The sequence below is a fragment of the Myxine glutinosa genome, chromosome 5, assembly GCF_964187855.1.
Source record: "Myxine glutinosa chromosome 5, kmMyxGlut1.1, whole genome shotgun sequence".
Taxonomy (NCBI): domain Eukaryota; kingdom Metazoa; phylum Chordata; class Myxini; order Myxiniformes; family Myxinidae; genus Myxine; species Myxine glutinosa.
The window spans coordinates 191,179,302-191,199,777 of NC_136265.1; the positions used below are offsets into that span (position 1 = coordinate 191,179,302).

At 46.2% G+C, this 20,476-nt stretch overlaps 1 protein-coding gene across 1 annotated transcript in view; it reads right to left on the bottom strand.

Annotated features, from left to right (window-relative positions):
* Nucleotides 1-9,247: 9,247 nt before the first annotated feature.
* Nucleotides 9,248-20,476, bottom strand: part of LOC137426566 (estrogen receptor beta) — a 348,041-nt gene continuing 336,812 nt past the window's right edge. Inside the window, exon 8 of the mRNA XM_068115196.2 lies at nt 9,248-13,603. Coding sequence (XP_067971297.2) covers nt 13,423-13,603 — 181 coding nt within the window. The 3' untranslated portion in view covers nt 9,248-13,422. The remainder of the gene's footprint in view (nt 13,604-20,476) is intronic.

Here is a 20,476-nt window from a genome sequence, read left to right on the forward strand (position 1 = left end):
GAAGGCTTGTGTTATCCTGGCAGTGTGGGGACGGGCGTTATCCTGCTGGAACTGGAGGACTTGGTCAATGTAGCGCGGTGCTGTTAGGCCATTTTCCCTGCCTGCACTAACACTGTGAAATATGACGAGGTCTGTTTTCTGATTGAGTCCAATAGCAGCCCAAACCATCACACGAGGACCATCCTAGGCGTTCCTTAAAGGTCACCATTGTGCTCCCCTCTACATCGCCCCACTCTCACACATCCATCAGCGGGATCAATGCAGTAACGACTCGTCTGTGAAGAGGACGCATCTCTACTGTTGGTGATGCCAGTTCGTATGCCTCTGGCCCATGCAACTCTGTCCTGACGGTGATGTTGAGTCAGCTCTGGACCCCCAGCCGGTCTTCTACATTGCATGCTTCTTTCACGAAGTGGGCGTTGGACTATTTTGGGGTTGACAGGCCTGCCATGGATTCCAACAGTTACGGGCTGTTTCACTGGCTGACTGGAGGCGTTGCTGCAGGTGATTGTGATGAATGTGTCCATCCTGACGTGCTGTTGTCGCCCTTTGTTTACCTGAGCGCTGGTGGTCATTGGTGCTGTTGGTTGCATTGAATTTCTGCTGGAGATGATAAATGGTGAACATGTGGACATTGAAAGTGTTGGCAACCCGCTGTGCCCTCTTACCAGCTTGCACTTGTCCCAAGGCTCTCTCCATCTCAAACTGTCGCATCCGTGGCATTGCCGTTGCTGACTGATGCAAGAATAACACGAGGCAGGCCTTTAAGCACCACACCTCCACGGACAATGTGTGATCCTTGTTGCACACGTTCAGTAAGTGTGCATGCATCCCATCAAAACCTTAACTTCGAACACGGGCAATGCTAAGGAACACGTGATCCACGTCCACCACACAGCTTTCAGAGCTTGCAACAAAACTTCGTCCAACAACAACCAGATTCATTAGCTGTTGGTGTCGTATTGTAATAAACCAACCACCTTTAGAGGCCATTTCCCCCCGCAGAGCAGGGGTTTGCCTTTTTCTGGCACCATGGTCCCCTTTTTGAAGCAATGTTTTATGGCCAGATGCCCTTCCTGCCGCCAAACCTGTTAGTTGCCTCTACCGACACACAGGGAATTACCAGTGAACAGGTACTCAATTTGCCGACCTTGGAAGGATGACAGGCTGTCAACCCCCTTGGTGTTAATTCAGCGATTGACCGGGATTTGAACCCAGGATCCTATGATCCCAAGCTGACACCCTAACCGCTAAGCCAACACCATAAACCAACAAAAAGTGCATGTCAAGAGAGATGGCCCTGATCTCATTATGGAGGCCCTTCATCCATTGTTAGGACAGTATAAGCAGCATGCGTAAGGTAGAGTGAGTGGCCTGGTCTGAAACCACATTGATGATCTGAGGTGAGGCTGTTGGAGAAAGGAAGGATTTTTTTGTCAACTGTGATGATGGATTGCATGACCTTGCTGATGATTGGAAGTAAGATAATGTCAGTTGCACAATTTGGTTCACCGTCCGATATTTTTAGGACCAGGCAGATTTTCTCTCCTCTTCGCTACTACGTACCAACGGTACCCATCAGCAGCAGCAGCAGTTACCCAAGGTTCGGCCGTGATGGCAATCGCTTCCATTGGGATCCGACGTCCATGACAATCTACACCCCAATCCATTCCATGTTGTCCCCGCTCTATTTCCAGAATCAAAGGCCACTATTAGGAATGCTCAGACGTCCTGGAACTGTTCCTAGAGTTTGGCAGTCATGTGTGCCAGGATTTGCGAACCTTCCCAAGAGCATGTACCAAAGCCGCTTTGGTGACCCACATTTCCACTAATTTACTGGAAACAGATTGATGTAGCAATTTTATTGGCAGAATGAAGGTCAATGTGTGGAAACTGGCAGAGACTCTTCACCAAAGTGTTTGCCAGTTGCATCTAATCATCGTGAACAGCAAGAAGAAGCCGACATTTCCGGTATTAACCGTTCGTCTGAGCCCACACTTTTGATCCGACGAAGGGTTTAGGCCCAAAAGGTCAGCTTCTCCTTGCTTCCCTTGGCGGATGGAGTACCTCGATCTACTTCCTGTCGATTGCATCCATTATTTATATCTGCTGCCAATGCGGCACCGCTAGGCCTTCACAGGCAGATGAGTTCTTCATTCTGAATCGAATCATTCCCAGAACACAAGTAGCTGAATTTTAAGTGAATAATTTTACTGCAATAAACATTCCTACACATTTCACTTTCCTCTCTGCAAAAATTTGATTTGATGTGCTTGCCCGCTTCCTTACAGGAACTGAGCTTTCTCAATAACCGCATCACGTAACAAAGTTTAAAATCCTGAAAATGGTGAATCCACTTTCTTTCTTCCCTTTGTGAGGGTTGAGGCCCAACATTACCAAGCCTTGACCACGATACACCTCCACGTCCCTCTGTCCTCAGCCAACTTTCCCCACTCTCAAACCACGGTCTACCTCCCTCAAGTTCTCCGCTCTTTGCCATTTTCTTTTCCCAAATCCACACTAAGTGTCTCGCACTCTCAGCCGCCTTTTCACTAATCTCCTCCCACAGTTCATCCATCCTCCTTTTATCCTACCCCCGCTAATTTCGGTCCCCTTGTGTTTTATACCTCTCCCCCCCCCCCCCCCCCTCCCACGCCTCCTGCTCCCAAGCCCTCTCCCTCCCACACTTCTCCCTGCTCTCAAATGTTGTGGTTGTGTGCTTCCCCTTCTCTCCCCATCTTGTCTTCCGCTCCCTCTTTTTGTATATTTTGTTTGTCTGGTTTGTTTTGTTTGTTTGTTTGTGAAATAAATGTTAGCTCTTTCACGAGCCTCGATTCAGTATACAAAAAAAAAAAAAAAAAAAAAATCCTCTCTCATCACTCCTGCGATACTCCGAACCCATTTGTTCTCGCAGACCTGCAACTTCTGTGGTTGTCTGTCAGTGCCACCATTTAGGGACCATAAAGGTAGGCCGGCGTCACCCAAATCACCACAAACATTAAAATCTGTGAAACACCGGTATCACTGCCCTCCTACAGTCCCCGTCATCAAGTTCCACTCCGATCTCTTTGCACATGTAACACGGAGATGAAGAAGTTCTGGCTCAGATTTCAATTTTGAGAATGTAATGATAATTCCCACAATGTTCGGAGTCTGCGGAGTATATATTAGCACTTCACTGCAACCAACGCACAACTAGGATTATGGTCTGTTGAGGGGATCAGTTTTTTTTCCACCTTTTTATGTAATGCTGTGAAGTTGGCTGATTTCCAAGGAGATGGAAGATTACCTGTGATAAATGACAGGAGGAAAGGGGCAGAGACACAGGAGGTGCAAGAGCAGCAGAGCACATTTTTAGGACGAGCAAGCTTACAGCGCATTCAGAAAGTATTCAGACCCCTTCACTTTTTTCACATTTTGTTATGTTGCAGCCTTATGCTGAAATCGTTTAAATTCATTTTTTCCCTCATCAATCTACACTCAATACCCCACAATGACAAAGAGGAAACAGGATTTTAGAAAGTTTTGCAAACTTATTAGAAAGAAAAAACTGAAATATCACATTGACATAAGTATTCAGACCCTTTGCTGTGACACTTGAAATTTAGCTCAGGTGCCTACCATTTCTCTTGATCATCTTTGAGATGTTTCTACACCTTGATTGGAGTCCACTTGTGGTAAATTCAATTGATTGGACATGATTTGGAAAGGCACACACCTGACTATATAAGTCTCACAGCTGACAATGCATATCAAAGCAAAAACCAAGCCATGAGGTCGAAGGAACCTCCTGCGGAGCTCAGAGACAGGACTGTGTCGAGGCACAGATCTAGGGAAGCCACAAAAAAAAAACTCTGCTGCATTGAAGGTTCCCAAGAGCACAGTGGCCTCCATAATTCTTAAATGGAAGAAGTTTGGAACAACCAGGACTCTTCCTAGAGCTGGCTGCCCGGCCAAACTGAGCAATCGGGGGAGAAGGGCCTTGGTAAGAGAGGTGACCAATAACTTAATGGTCACTCTGGCTGAGCTCCAGAGATCCTGTGTGGAGATGGGAGAAACTTCCAGGAGGACAACCATCACTGCAACACTCCACCGATCTGGGCTTTATGGCAGAGTGGCCAGACAGAGGCCAAACAGTTCAATGTTGGTTTCATCAGACCACAGAATCTCGTTTCTCACAGTCTGAGAGTCCTTTAGGTGCTTTTTTGCAAACTCCAAGCGGGCTTTCATGTGTCTTTCACTGAGGAGAGGCTTCCGTCCACAAACTTTTGAGATATCTGCTCACAGACAGACAAGCACACAAACATAAAAAGGACATGCTGCTTCTGCTGTCTCAACAATGGCTGGAGGTCCTCAATGCCAAACAGGAAATCAGAGCTGTCTCCCTTGAGATATGTTGCACCTTCGATACGGTCTGGCACCCCGCTCTGCTCACCAAACTCTCCTCCTATGTTATCCATGGAAATCTCCACTCATGGCTTGCAGACTTCCTCTCTGGTGGTAGGCAACATGTGGCCCTGAATGGATTTCTCTAATCTCCCTTCCTGTTCAGGCTGGAGTTCCCCAAGGCAGTGTTCTGGGCCCTGTGCTTTTTCTGGTCTTCATCAATGATCTCTCCGACTCTGTAAAATCCTCTCTATCTCTTTGCTGATGACTCCACTCTCTGCCGCTCCATTCCTCATCCCTCAGATCGGCAGTCTGCAGCCTCCTCACTCTCTGCAGACCTGGACAAAATCACAGACTGGTCAAACAAGTGGAACATGTCTTTCAATCCTGACAAATCTCACACTCTTACTATGTCTCTCAGAAAAGACCGACTGGACAACCCTCCCATCCACTTTCTCAACAATCCTCTCCAAGAAGTTCTGTCGCTCAAGCTTTTGGGTCTCACTATCTGCCATGATCTTTCCTGGGAAAACCACATTTCCAAGCTGGCCTCCAAAGCCAGTCGCTGACTGGGCATCCTCCGTGGTGCGAAGTCCTTCCTTGGCACACCTGAGCTACTCACCACATACAAGGCTTTCATCCGCAGCTCAATGGAATACTGCTCTCCCCTCTGGGCCGGTGGTCCTGCCTCACACCTAGCTCGGCTTCACTCTGTTGAAACCAAAGCTTTCAGAATCATTGGAATCTCCCGCGATGAAGCTGATTGTGAGGGCCTTTCACTCACTCACCACAGGCAGGTTGGTGGTCTTTCTGTCTTATACCGACTCCTATCTGGCCTAGATCCCCCCAGCCCTGTCTGTGCTCTGTCCCACAAATATTCCTACAGGTCACACCAGATCTGCCAGCAACCCTCTTATGGTTAAACTGCCAAAATCGAGACTCTCTGCTCACCTTCACTCCCACCTCTGGAACAAACTCCCTCACTCTCCAGGTCTTTAAAACAGCTGTTCACCACCATCTCTTATCTTCCCCCATCCAAAACCTTGATCTTTTCTACCCCCGTTAATTCACCCCAGATGCACTTTTTTTTGAAATACCGACTTCTTTCCTGGAAGTCCTGGCAGTGTCCATGTGTTTTATACCTCTCCCCCCCCCCTCCCCCCCTTCCCATGCCTCCTCCCCCCAAGCCCCCTCCCTCCCACAGATCTCCTGATGTCCCTGTTCTCTGCTGTTGTACTTCCCTCTCTCTCCCCATCTTGTCTCCCGCTCCCTTCATTATATGTTTTATGTGTCCGTTTATGTTTTTTGTGATTGATGTTAGCTCTTCCACGAGCCTCGATTTTGAGTACAAAAAAAGGCCTTTTGGTACCCAGGAGTACTCTGGTATCGGAAGCGGACGATTTCACCACGCGGCGGATGCTGATGTTTGACTCAAGTTTAATTTCCAAAGATGCAATGAGAACATCAACACAATTGAAAATGTAAAAGCACATGACTGTGTAGCCTACAAATTAAGGGAAAGAACATTTCTTTTAAGTTATTATACCATGTATGCTATGCTGTTGAGAACGATACAATTTATATATATATATATTTTTACATTTGATGCAAAATAACCATCTCAATAAATAAAGATGTTGAGCAATAAACAGAACTGTGTTCGATTTGTACTGAGAAACTGTTCCTTTAATGTCGCCATTTTGACTTTTGCCATTTCCAAAGAATATGCATTAGTTACAGAAAGTAACCTTTAAAGTCTCATAGCAACACGGAAATTGCATAGGGATGTAAAATGTCAATGGCTTCAGTTGTTTTGGAACCTGAAACGAAGCAGGTAGAAGAGGCTACATTTGGCCCCCGGGTGTCGTACCATGCGCACATCCCAGCACTGATCCACAAAACGTCATTCGTCGGTGCGTCATCCGAACGTACGTCCATCGGGCATTCTAACACACACCAGTAGCAAGGACAGTGAGGGCAACACAGCATTTCGTGATTACTGGGGTTGAGAAATGGCGTCACCAAGCCACCCTAAGCCTTCCACGGTACCGTATCGTTACCTTCAAGGGAAACCTCTCCAATTTTGCAAATCCAAGTTTCCAGTATGATCCGATGTTGGCAATTTGGTTTTTAACACGAATCGAGATTCCCTTGAAGCGAAAGCGCATTAACATTCATGAAAGGCGAGGATTAAAGAAAGGCCGCTCTCTACACAAAACCATGTCATCGCGGGGTCTCGTACACTACCGATTAAAAAGGACAAAATGTTCTCTCCAGAGATGTGCTATTCCGCGTGCAATATTACATCACAAGGTACAAAATGTATTCTCGTAGAAAACAAGGTCTGCACTTTGATTCCAAAATACAACACTCAAACAACACACGGGTAGGGGTAGGGCAGCGTTATGTGCTTTACATTAAAAACACTCACTTTTTATACACACATGAACACACGCTCTTCCAGAAAACAAGCTCAAAACGACACCAACGTACAACCTATCGGTTTAATACACGCACATACTATCGAAGAACAAGTGTCAAAGGATGTTTCGACCTTATGACTTGGACAATTAACTTATTGTTGCACAATGAGCAGCTTCACGAACAGAATGTCATAGAGACCGAGACGCTACTTAGACAATTAAAGCTCAGGGTGATTTGCCACTGTTGATGCATAATATACCACGTGTAATCATTTTGCATAACTCTGTTACCCCACCGCCCCCCCCCCCCCCCCCCCCCCGTGTGTGAGTGAGCAATCCCGTGTGTGAGCGAACAATTCCCGTGTGTGAGTGAGCAATCCTGTGTGTGAGCGAACAATCCTGTGTGTGTGTGAGTGAACAATCCTGTGTGTGAGCGAACAATCCTGTGTGTGAGCGAACAATCCCGTGTGTGAGCGAACAATCCTGTGTGTGAGCGAACAATCCTGTGTGTGTGTGAGTGAACAATCCTGTGTGTGAGCGAACAATCCTGTGTGTGAGCGAACAACCCCGTGTGTGAGCGAACAATCCTGTGTGTGAGCGAACAATCCTGTGTGTGAGCGAACAACCCTGTGTGTGTGAGCGAACAATCTTGTGTGTGAGTGAACAATCCTGTGTGTGAGTGAACAATCCCGTGTGTGAGCGAACAACCCCGTGTGTGAGCGAACAATCCCGCGTGTGAGCGGACAATACCGCGTGTGAGCGAACAATACCGCGTGTGAGCGGACAATACCGCGTGTGAGCGGACAATACCGCGTGTGAGCGAACAATACCGCGTGTGAGCGAACAATACCGCGTGTGAGCGAACAACACCGTGTGTGAGCGAACAACACCGTGTGTGAGCGAACAATACCGCGTGTGAGCGAACAATCCCGCGTGTGAGCGGACAATCCCGCGTGTGAGCGGACAATACCGCGTGTGAGCGAACAATCCCGCGTGTGAGCGGACAATACCGCGTGTGAGCGAACAACACCGCGTGTGAGCGAACAATACCGCGTGTGAGCGAACAATATCGCGTGTGAGCAGACAATACCGCGTGTGAGCGGACAATACCGCGTGTGAGCGAACAATACCGCGTGTGAGCGAACAACACCGCGTGTGAGCGAACAACACCGTGTGTGAGCGAACAATACCGCGTGTGAGCAAACAATCCCGTGTGTGAGCGAACAATCCTGTGTGTGAGCGAACAATCCCGTGTGTGAGCGACCAATCCCGTGTGTGAGCGAACAATCCTGTGTGTGTGAGTGAACAATCCTGTGTGTGAGCGAACAATCCCGTGTGTGAGCGAACAATCCTGTGTGTGAGCAAACAATCCCGTGTGTGAGCGAACAACCCCGTGTGTGAGCGAACAATCCTGTGTGTGAGCGAACAATCCTGTGTGTGAGCGAACAACCCTGTGTGTGTGAGCGAACAATCTTGTGTGTGAGTGAACAATCCTGTGTGTGAGTGAACAATCCCGTGTGTGAGCGAACAACCCCGTGTGTGAGCGAACAATCCTGTGTGTGAGCGAACAACCCTGTGTGTGAGCGAACAATCTTGTGTGTGAGTGAACAATCCTGTGTGAGTGAACAATCCCATGTGTGAGCGAACAATACCGCGTGTGAGCGAACAATCCCGCGTGTGAGCGGACAATACCGCGTGTGAGCGAACAATACCGCGTGTGAGCGGACAATACCGCGTGTGAGCGAACAATACCGCGTGTGATCGAACAATCCCGCGTGTGAGCGGACAATACCATGTGTGAGCGAACAATCCTGTGTGTGTGAGTGAACAATCCTGTGTGTGAGCAAACAATCCCGTGTGTGAGCGAACAACCCCGTGTGTGAGCGAACAATCCTGTGTGTGAGCGAACAATCCTGTGTGTGAGCGAACAACCCTGTGTGTGTGAGCGAACAATCTTGTGTGTGAGCGAACAATCCTGTGTGTGAGTGAACAATCCCATGTGTGAGCGAACAATACCGCGTGTGAGCGAACAATCCCGCGTGTGAGCGGACAATACCGCGTGTGAGCGAACAATACCGCGTGTGAGCGGACAATACCGCGTGTGAGCGGACAATACCGCGTGTGAGCGAACAATACCGCGTGTGAGCGAACAATCCCGCGTGTGAGCGGCAATACCGCGTGTGAGCGAACAATCCCGCGTGTGAGCGGACAATACCGCGTGTGAGCGAACAATACCGCCCGCGTGTGAGCGAACAATCCCGCGTGTGAGCGGACAATACCGCGTGTGAGCGAACAATCCCGCGTGTGAGCGGACAATACCGCGTGTGAGCGAACAATACCGTGCGTGAGCGAAGAACACCGTGTGTGAGCGAACAACACTGGGTGTGAGCGAAGAACACCGTGTGTGAGCGAACAACACTGGGTGTGAGCACATGTCATTTAATTCTTAAAAGGCTTTTTATTATTATAAATGTTCTTTCAGGCACCGTCAAGAGGCACAATATGGACTTGTCAGAACAATCAGGCTCTTTGTGTTAAAACGAAACTTGGTTATATGTAAAAGGCATCAAGGTGTGTTCCCTTCATTTGCTGCAATGCGGAATTGGACAGCAAAGTTAGTAAGGTGCTTGGGATTTGTAAAAACGATTGGCTCTTTGTACAAACTTTATCTGTTGTGATATGTGTTCTCTTAGGCGGACAAGGTGTGGGACCTCTTGTTTTATACCTTGCATCAGCCTATAATCGGCAAGGCCCTCTTATCCACTGCCTAGTCGGTTCAAAATGTCCCATGCGGTGGCCGCCTTGCATGGAAAAGTGATTCCATTTTATTCTAAAATATATTTATAAAATGTGCTTGTATGGATGGTGATGTCGTGTGAGAAGTTGACTTTAATCGAGAGTGGCGCTCATAGCTATTGTACCTGTTATGAGAATACACACACCTGGGACATCTAGTCAATGTATGAACATGTGGGGAAAGTGGGTCATGGATGCTTGTCAAACCGTCTGGTGGTGATTCACAGTCTTGATGTAGACTAACGAGTAAATAATACTGGTAACCTGCGTGGACAGGTTTGCTGCTTCCAAGGTAACCTCATGGCAAGGATTGCACTAGGTAGTTTGCCTTTGCCGTTGCCTTCACAGTGGCAGTCGGGGCAGGGAATGGTAATTTGTTTTGGTCACGGCGATAGCTCACTTAATGATGACGAAGGACACCGTGGGATCTTTAACACCCACAAACTAATGTTGGTAGATGGGACACCCACCGATTCCTCGCCCTGCATGCGAAACACCAGGGTGACGACCCAGAGGCGAGTGCACCCAGACTTCTAGGCTAGATCCTACCAGTCCTGATGAAGACTAATAACGTTAATTTGGTTGCCTGAACCAGACTAGATTTCAATTTTTGAATCGTTTGAAAATGTTGATGTAATCAAACAGGGCGGTGTGCTCTGGATGTAACACTCCCTCCTGACATCCACTAGAACATTGATATTGGCAAAATTCAACAGCAATTTTATCAGAAGCTACAAAACCTCAAACCTGGCATGGGGTGGGAGGACCGAGGCTCAGGGTGGGAGGATCGAGGCTCAGGGTGGGAGGATCGAGGCTCAGGGTGTGAGGATCGAGCACCAACCAACGGAACGACCTTGCTATACACCTTGAACTATCATTGCGAACTCGATTCAAACAGACATGAAGGTGTGTGCCATGAATAAGTGAAACACAATGGAGTCCCAGCATAAATAACAATGAATTTGGTGCAATTAAAAGCAGCCTGGAACAGCGAAACAATAATAAAAAAAGAACCACACCTTCGTTCAACTTGAGTCACGGCATCATCTGTGTACCTGGTTTGATCGGAGACCGCCCATGGCCAAGAGGGAGAGAGAGAGAACTTATTTGCAGCTTCTACAGTTGTGTGTGTGTGTGTGTGTGTGTGTGTGTGTGTGTGTGTGTGTGTGTGTGTGTGTGTGTGTGTGTGTGTGTGTGTGTGTGTCATTGGTTCTTATCTCCATATGTGGTTTCGGAAAGTGGAACGGAGTCCTCCCAAGTCTCGAAGTATCCACCTCCGTTTCGAAGTCTCATGGAACAGTTTGTGAAGTTTTCTTATTCTCAAAGTTTTGTCCCGAGGGTTCTTTTGAGGATTGTCACCGAGCCTTGGACAGCTTCCAACTGCAGTTCGTTTGTCGTAGTATCCCCAGGAATGTTTTTAAGATCCCTGTAAGGTTCTTTTTTTATCATTCAGGTTGCTCCAATTATCACTGGTACAATTTTGATGCTCTTCAGCTTCCAGGATCTTTTCACGTCATTTTTGAGATCTTCGTATTTGGTCATTTCTTGATTTCTGCGTTGTTTAGGCCAAAATCGCTGGAGAATGACACCTCAATTATAGCAATGCCTTCTTTTATTTTTTGTACCTCAGCACTATATCCGGTCCAATGCTATATTTTCTATGTTCACGCTTGATGGGATCATTAGTTCGTACGTGAGCATTACTTCCTTGTTTTCAGTGATTGCTTTTGGTTCATGTTTCCACACGTTTTCTGCACCTGGGATATTGAGACTTTTGCAGATGTGCCGGTGGTTTACTCGACATACATTGTTGTGACTTTTGGTGTACAGCTGTTCTGACATGAGTTCTTCACATCCTGATAGGAGGTGGCTCGTACTTTCTGTTTATATCTTGCAGAACACCTGTCTGATTGACTCAGACCCACCATTTTCTTAAATCCATCGGTGTAGTGTCCTTGATCTTGGGCATTTATTATGATTCGGTCTCCATGCCTGACATCTTCCATTTGAACCTGCCTTTGGAATTTTTTTGCTAGGTGGGTTAGGGATACCTTATCTGGTTTAGTGTCTTCGTGTTTGTTTACAAATTGAATTTGGTAGTCTGTTGCACTTTTTACGTATTCGGCCAATCCTACAGTTTCTGTGCACTTGGTTGAGCTCCATCAGTTCGCTACCACCTTCTCGTCTCGGCAGGTACATTCTCGGGATGTATTGATTTCTGTAAAACGTTTTGTGGATTGTGAGGAGTTTCCTTGTTTTGATATCCAGTTTATTGATTTCTGATTGTGGCTAGTTCATTATTCCACAGCTGTACTGGAATACTGGTATTGTGAGTTGGTTTATGGCTTTGATTTTGTCCCTTGGGGAGAGGTATGTTTTCAGGATCAACCTCATTCTACACAGGTATTCTTTGATAATTGTTTTGCACATTTGTTTGTGAGATATTTGGTGGCCCTTAACGACCCCCAGGTATTTGTATGATGCTTTGTTGTCGAGTTCCTGTATTATTGTATTTGTGTCGATTTTTATGTTATACGTATTTGTTGGTCTACCTTGTATGAATGTGCACTCGGCACAGTTATCCAGGCCAAATTCCATTTGAATGCCGGAGAGTACTGTTTCACTAATTTGAGTTGTTCTGACAATTTGTTGTCGTTTCGTGCAAAGAGTTTACATCATCCATGTGAAGTGGATGTGTCACCTTTTTGTCTCTCTGGACGTTCTCTTATGTGATGTCAGGGTGTATCCATGACCTTGGTCATTAATGAGGTTTCTCAGTGGGTTCAGAGTCAGGCAATCCCTGGAAGATTCTTCAACGTATCTTCACTCCTGGTATTTCAATCTTTCCTTCTGAGTGCTGTGGTATTCCAAAGCCGAGTGCTGTGGTATCAATGTGGTATTCCAAAGCTCCATTGCTTTCTCAATCAGTTTGATTATTTGGAGGTTGATCTTGTCCATTTGCATGTATTTTATCATCCATGAATGTGGGACACTATCAAAAGCTTTTTTGTAGTCTATCCAGACTGTGGATAATTTTGTTGTTCTTGTATTGCAATTTTCGAGTATGGCCTTGCTTAAATGGTAGGTGGTCTATTATTCCATAACAACCTCTCTTACATCCCTTTTGTTCTTCCTCTGGACCTCCACGTGTGTGTGTGTGTGTGTGTGTGCATGTGTGTGTGTATGTGTAACATTGTAGCCACCTGTGGTTGCAACGCTGCTCCACCTTTTTGTGCATTATCCCTCTGGGTTTCTCCATTTCCGATCTGTCCCGTTTTCTATCTCCCATTTCTTCTTTATCCTTTGCACTTTAAGCTTAACTCACTGTCTGGAAAACAGGTGCTACAATATTGCTTTAGTCTCCGACTCCTTCAAACCTGCAATATTCAAGATGCAAGGCCAAGGTCTGTATTTTGCGTACTTGATCTTATGTCAGAGTATATAACTCCATTCCTTTGCTCCTCACCAGTACCATGATTTCCTCCTCCTCTGTTGGTTTCCAATCTCTTCCCTCTCTCTAATGGACCTGTCCCCTGACCCCCTTTTTATCTGCATGCTTCCCTCTGATGCTCTGTTTGTCTGTGAACCCGCTACCCTCTGTCATTTCGCTCTTCCATGAGCCTAGATTTATATATACAAAACAACCTTCATTTTTATTTTTAAATCTCCAAAGTGCAGTGAAAAATTGTCACGAGAAGCCTGTCACATTAAAATTAAAAGAAGGGAACAAAATTAGGAAAAATATCGATCAGCTGGGAAAAAAAAGTTTTCGAGCAAGTTACTCTGCCAGGGCATCCCCGAATGAATTTCAGGTGACCTATGGTGGCACGTTCCTGGGCCGCTTGGTTGGTGGACTTTTTTGAGCATTCTCTATTCCCTGTGATTGTGTCCACGAGTCTTCCTGCAGAGTGTGCGCGTCCAGCATTTCCAGCAAGAGGTCGTAGAATGGAACGAGGTTTTTGCACTTCATGCTGTACATGTGCTGAATGCCCTTGTTGCTGTTGGTTAGGGTTAGGTGGAAAGAGGATACAGTGAGAAATCCCATTCAAAAATACTTGTGATTATAGACAAATATATCTTCAAAATATTTTCAAGTGCTTGTGTGTTTGTGTGTGGAGAACCCACATTTTGGGTGTAGGTCCTTCAGAATCTGGACAAGGTTTTAAGCTACCCCACTTCCTCCCCCCAACAAAATTCCGCACTCTCTCCCCTCCCCACAAGGAAACTATCTGTCTGCATGTTGGTGTAGGTCTGTCTGCAAATAAATAAATAAATAAATTAGCTGGGCCAATCTCCCCCAAATTTTGCATAAGTGCTGGGGTTGCCGAGGGTCAGGTCATGGGTACAAAGCCCCCTCAAGCCCAGCAAAGCAATGCTCCGTGTATGTGTTTGTACATCTAAAAATCAAGAAACTGACTTAAAACTCATCAAGACTCTGCTCACCTTCACTCTTTCATTCCTCTTTACTCCCACCTCTGGAACAAACTCCCCCACTCTCTTCAATCCCACACCTCCCTCCAGGTAATTAAAACAGATGTTCATCTCTTATCTTCCCCCATCCTAAACCTTGATCTTTTCTACCCCCGGTAATTCACCCCAGATCCACTTTCTTGAAATACCGACTTCTTTCCTGGAAGTCCTTGCAGTGTCCATGTGTTTTATACCTTTCCCACCCCACTCCCCCCTTCCCATGCCTCCTCCCCCAAAGCCCTCTCCCTCCCACAGATCTCCCGTTGTCCCTGTTCTCTGCTGTTGTACTTGTGTGCTTCCCTCTCTCTCCCCATCTTGTCTCCCGCTCCCTTTATCATATGTTTTATGTGTCAGTTTATGTTTTTTGTGATTAATGTTAACTCTTACATGAGCCTCGATCTTGTTTACAAAAAAAAAGAAAACAAAAAGGAGGAAATGAGGCCATTTGGTCCATCATTGCCGTGGTGCAGTCTTGGGTTAATCTTTGCTGCATCCTTAAAACACTAATCTTGATGGTATACTAAAATCCAATCACCCAATGTTGATTGATGTGTGTGTGTGTGTCTGTGTGTTTGTGTGTGTATTTGTGTGTGTGTATTTGTTTGTGTGTGTGTGTGTGTGTAGGTGTGTGTGTGTTTGTGTGTGTGTATTTGTGTGTGTGTGTGTGTGTGTTTGTGTGTGTGTGTATTTGTGTGTGTGTGTGTATATGTGTGTGTGTGTATGTATTTGTGTGTGTGTATTTGTGTGTGTGTGTGTGTTTGTATGTGTGTGTGTATGTATGTGTGTGTATGTATGTGTGTTTGTGTGTGTGTGTGTATTTGTGTGTGTGTGTGGACTTGTGTGTTTGTGTGTGTGTGTGTATTTGTGTGTGTGTGTGTATTTGTGTGTGTGTGTGTGTATTTGTATTTGTGTGTGTGTGTGTGTGTGTATGTATGTGTGTGTGTGTTTGTGTGTGTATTTGTGTGTGTGTGTGTATTTGTATGTGTGTGTGTGTGTGTATTTGTGTGTGTGTGTGTGTGTGTGTATTTGTGTGTGTGTGTGTATTTGTGTATTTGTGTGTGTGTGTGTGTGTGTGTGTGTGTGTGTATGTATGTGTGTGTGTGTGTGTGTTTGTGTGTGTGTGTGTATTTGTGTATTTGTGTGTGTGTGTGTGTATTTGTGTGTGTATTTGTGTGTATGTGTGTGTATGTGTGTATATGTGTGTGTTTGTGTGTGTGTGTGTGTATTTGTGTGTGTGTGTTTGTGTATGTGTGTGTGTGTGTGTGTGTGTATGTGTGTGTATTTGTGTATGTGTGTGTGTATTTGTGTGTGTGTGTGTGTGTGTGTGTTTGTGTGTATGTGTGTATGTGTGTGTGTGTGTGTGTGTGTGTGCCCAGCTGATGAGCGTGCAGTCAGGAAACTAGTCAATTGCTTACAGGTTAAGGTTCTTACTAGGTAAGGGAACTATGTTTTGAGGTTTGAAATTTAAATAAAGTTGAATATGCGATGTTGTGAAATTAACATAATTTACAGCAAACGTTTAAATTATATTAAAGATTAGGAACAACCGGCACTGTGCAATTAATTAAGACCGTGTGTGTGGTAAAATTGTTCGGAACAGAAATGAAAATAATGAGGTGTGCGTGCGCGTGTGTTGTTAGTTGTCATCTCCAAATGCAGGTTTCAGAAGGTGGACCAGAGCCCTCCCTGGTATCAAAGTGTCCACCTCCATTAGCGTGAACATGCGTGTATAATATATGTGTATATAATATGTATAATATGTCACATATAATATGTGTGTGTATCTAATACTAGATGAGATACCTGTTCCACACCTGGGGAAATCTGAGTATGTGGTTTGGGGGAGTGGGTCACATCAGGTGGAATGTGGAGGGGTTTGGTGAGGGGAGGAGGGCATGTGGTGTTAGAAAATGGAGTGGGGGAGATACCTGGTCGTCCAGGTGAACCTAAGTGTGGGGGTGGGGATGGGAAGGGGTGGGGTTGTGGGGATCTTGGGGTGGGGGAAGGTGAAAGCGTTGCCATACATCTATTCCTCTACCCTGTCTGAACTTCCTTCCGGGATCGGCAATTCCACACGCAGTGTTTGGTACATTCGGGAAATAAATGCAGAGTTATTCAAGGCTGAATTACGTGAAAATATCGAATGGGAGCCCATCATTAGTCGCCCTGTGGGTTTTGCGCGAGTCTCTGCAGGTTAATGAACGTGGCTGAGGCTGGTGTCGAATACTCCGTTAGCATCGACCATTCCGCACGCAATGTTCGGTACACCGGCGAGATTTTTAAAGGATGAATGATGTGAAAATTTATATAATTTTTCTTTTAGTTTATATAAAGTTATTTAGGCTATGTAGATTTAGGCGGGGTGAGGCGGGATGTGTGGTAATGGGTGGGGTAGAGGGAGGGTTGGGGCTTGTTAGAGAAGCAGGTCACAGTGCAAAACCATCCTGGGGGAGTGAAGGCTCTTGATGCCAAGTGTGAATGAGCACCATGGGTGAAAGGGTGTAACTGGTATATGGAAAGAAACACACATGGTGGGGGGTGGGGAGATCTATAGTACAAAACCACCTTGGGGGAGTGAACAGTCTTCCTGGCAAGTTTGAGCCTCGTGGGTCAACAGGTGTGGCCGGCAAGTCAGAACAAACACACAAACACGGCTCAAATATGGATATAGATAGATGTACAGTCATGAGAAAAAGTAAGTACACCCCTTGTAAAGTTTTGACTTTTTAAAACATATTTCAACAATATTGACAGATAAAGGTGATATAATATAACAAATATCATGAAACATTTACATTTTGTAGTCCATTGTATAATTTTGTAGTCCATTTTGTAGTCCATTGTACATTTGCACGAGCAAATGGAAGCAATGTTTCTTCCAGAATGGCCCTGTACTTGAACTGGTTCAGGTTTCCATTCAGAACAACCAGGTCAGTTTTGCACCCTGCATGAAAAGCAGCCTAAACGGTCACCCCACCACCTCCAGCTTGGACTCTTGGCACTATACAACCTTTGTTGTAGGCTTCATGCACTTGTCTGCGCACTCGGACGCGGCCATCTTGACAATATACCAGAAATCTAGACTCGTCACTGAAGATCATGTGATTCCAGTGTCCTGGCTGCCATTGACGGTGCTCTCTGGCCCACTGAAATCGGCGCTGGCGGTGTTGTCTGGTCAGGCGTGGCTTTCTCAGGGGATGCCTGGCACGATAGCCTGCTTGAACCAGTCGTTGGTTGACTAGCCTTCTGGATACAGGCACATTTGTCAGTTGCTGCCACTCATCCCTAAGCCGATTAGCTGACTTCGTATGGCCATTGCGGACTAACCGGTGCAGTTGGTGATCATCCCTCCTTGTGGTTCTGCGGGGACGTCCTGGCCTCGGTATTGGAGCAGGGACACCCCTCTGAGCATTTCGTTTCAGGATCTTTGACACCTGACCTTGAGTGATGCCATACTGCCGAGCAATAGCACGCTCTTTCATGCCGTAATTTCGTTCAGCCACCACTCCATGACAAACAGCATTGTCGAGTTGACGGACCATCTCCAGAGGAAGCGGCAATAACTTTTGGAGATGTGCAGCAGTTGTTTTCCACTAATACAGAACGCAACAACCCTTGTATACCCGAATGTGAAGCCAATCGTCAAATGCACCTGTCCGTACATTTTGCCACGCCACCTGTGATATAATCCTGTTGTTGACTTCTTGCTGCGACAGACAATCAGTGACATGGTTCTTTTAACAAATAAATCACCAAAGTGTAAAAGAAACTCACCAGATTGATATACTGAGTTAAGAAAGTAAACCCAAGTCAAGAAAAAAAATAATTCCATATTAAATGCCTAGTCTGTAATATGTGTAATATGCCACAAATAATGTGTATCATCATACATCAATATGTGTGTATCATTATACATCAATATGTGTGTATCATCATACATCAATATGTGTGGATCATCATACCTCAATATGTGTGTATCATCATACATCAATATGTGTGTATATAATATGTGTAATATGCCACATATAATGTGTATCATCATACATAAATATGTGTGTATATAATATGTGTAATATGTATGTATATAATAAATAATGTTTAATATGCCATGTTACTTCCGGTCCCTTGGGCGACGAGGCTTGCTTCGAGCTCTCCACGGCATCGAAGTTTGAGTGTTTTCCCATTCGTGTCTTTGTCGGGTTTCCGCTGGTTGTTTTGTTGTGTGTGTGTTGTTGTGTGTTTCTGTTTAGTTTTGGTTTTGTGCTTGTTGCGGATTTGTGTGTGATTGTTCGTTTTTAATTCGCGCGTCGTGCGCGGCCTGGTCTTTCCGGGCTCCCTTCCCCCCGTCGGTGTTTTGTGAGTGTAAGTTCTTTCCTTCACAGTATTTGCTTGTTTCTTGGATTTTCTTTTCTCCCCCCTGCCTCTCGCGGGCATTTTACCCTTTTTCCGGCGTTTTTAAAAACAGGACAAACGGATAGACAAAGAATTATATTGTCGCGCAACCGCGATTAACACCATAGTTGCGGATTGCCGATGACGAGGCTTTAACTCCCGAGGCGAAAACTCAATAGCGGATTCCAAATCAAACACTTAAAGTTAAACGCGCGGAATGGCGGGACGGGACACAGCAAAGCTCCGCCGCCTTATCTATTAAAATGAAACAGGAAACTGCGTTCAGGTATATACAGAAAATAATATAAGGATTTATTATCGGTTCCGAGAACAAAGAAATATGATGCTCTAAACCCCCTATATGGAGTACTCCCACTCGACAGAGTTATTAAACAAACCACATGGCAGACGACGAAATGAACAAAGGGGGTGTGTGTGTGTGATGCGTTCTTCGCTTTGCTCGCTTGGGAGCGTGGCGTGGAGATCGTGCAGGCTTTGGATGGCTAGGCCCTGACACGTGGGCGGGAGTGGTCTCCCCGACGCGACTCGCTCGCCGACCCCAGTCCTCTCGCCCCGCAATTCTCAAACGCTCGCCCCCGTCCGAAGGACCACGGTTTCTCGGGCTGTCGTCTCTGCCCGGCGCCTTGGAGATCGTGAGTGGTTGGCGATGGTACGCAAGAGGCCACTAATACGGCCACCAACGGGGCGAACCTCGGCACGACAGTCGCCCACGCAAGCACGCGATCCAATCGCAGGGAAGATGGAGGGAACGAAGGCAGGAAAGAACGAGAGGGGAAAAATGTCCAGTGCACTCTTATCACGACTGAATCCTCTCAGCTCCCCCAAATGGCGTCTGCTCTGCCTCATGTCCAACTCCGAAGTTCCTTCTTCTCCTTCGTGTCGTCACTTCCCTCACGCACCGTCATGCCCTCTCGTGACGTCCATTCGTCCGCCCTTCCCCATGACATCAAAAGATCCACCCCCTTCTCATCGTGTCTCAGCAGGGTGCGTTTTGGTCGGTGTTGTTTCATTGATGTGAAAGGGAAGGGAATTAATTAATGTAGGTGCGCTAGGGGCATGAATTCCTACCGCCTAGATGCGGTGCTAAAAGGGACATTGGATTGACCACAGGGGTGGGAAAACACACAAAGTTACCCTTATCGCCCTAACTACTTAGCACTTCCTGTCCCCGTACAGGAAATATATACGCAATTATCCCGGCATACGCCTACACATACTAACTTAAAGGTACATAGTGGGTTCTAGCTATCGCGACATCCCGGAGCATTTTACCTACTCAGATCTACTCTGCTCTACATATTGCTCTACCAAATTCATAACAATATATTGATTCTTTCTCTCATCCCGGACACGTGCTTGTTCGCTCTCCTCCTCGTCTCGACTTGTGCCCCGCCCCCTGTATCTCGTTTGGATATTGTTGGAATATGTTTAAACCGCAGCCGTGATGCTGACGCCGCCCTGCCCCCCCCCCCCCCATAATTTCCATGTCTTAAACGTTTCCCAGTGTGTACCCTGGTCAGAATAGGTACACCGTATCCCTGCGTGTCGTAAGAGACGACTAAGAGGGTTGGCGTCAGGAAGGGCATCCGGCCATAAAAACATTGCCTCAAAAAGAGAACCATGACAATTACAACTACATATGGGCAGGGTGCAGCCCGAAGTGGAGATCGGTTTCTGAGGTTTGGGACATGGAATGTAGGGACAATGACAGGGAGATCAGGAGAAGTGGTGGAAGTATTGGTCAGAAGAAGAGTGGACATATGTTGTGTGCAGGAGACGAGATGGAAGGGAAGTGGTGTGAGAATGGTGAAGGGTAGGCAGGGACAGAAATACAAGTTTGTGTGGCAAGGGTGCCCGGAGGGCGTGAATGGTGGTGGTGTCCTGTCTTCTGAGGAGTTTGAAGACAGTGTGGTGAGTGTGACTAGAGTGAGTGATAGGTTGATGATGGTGAAAATGATGATTGGAAAGCTCTTGGTGAACGTCATCTC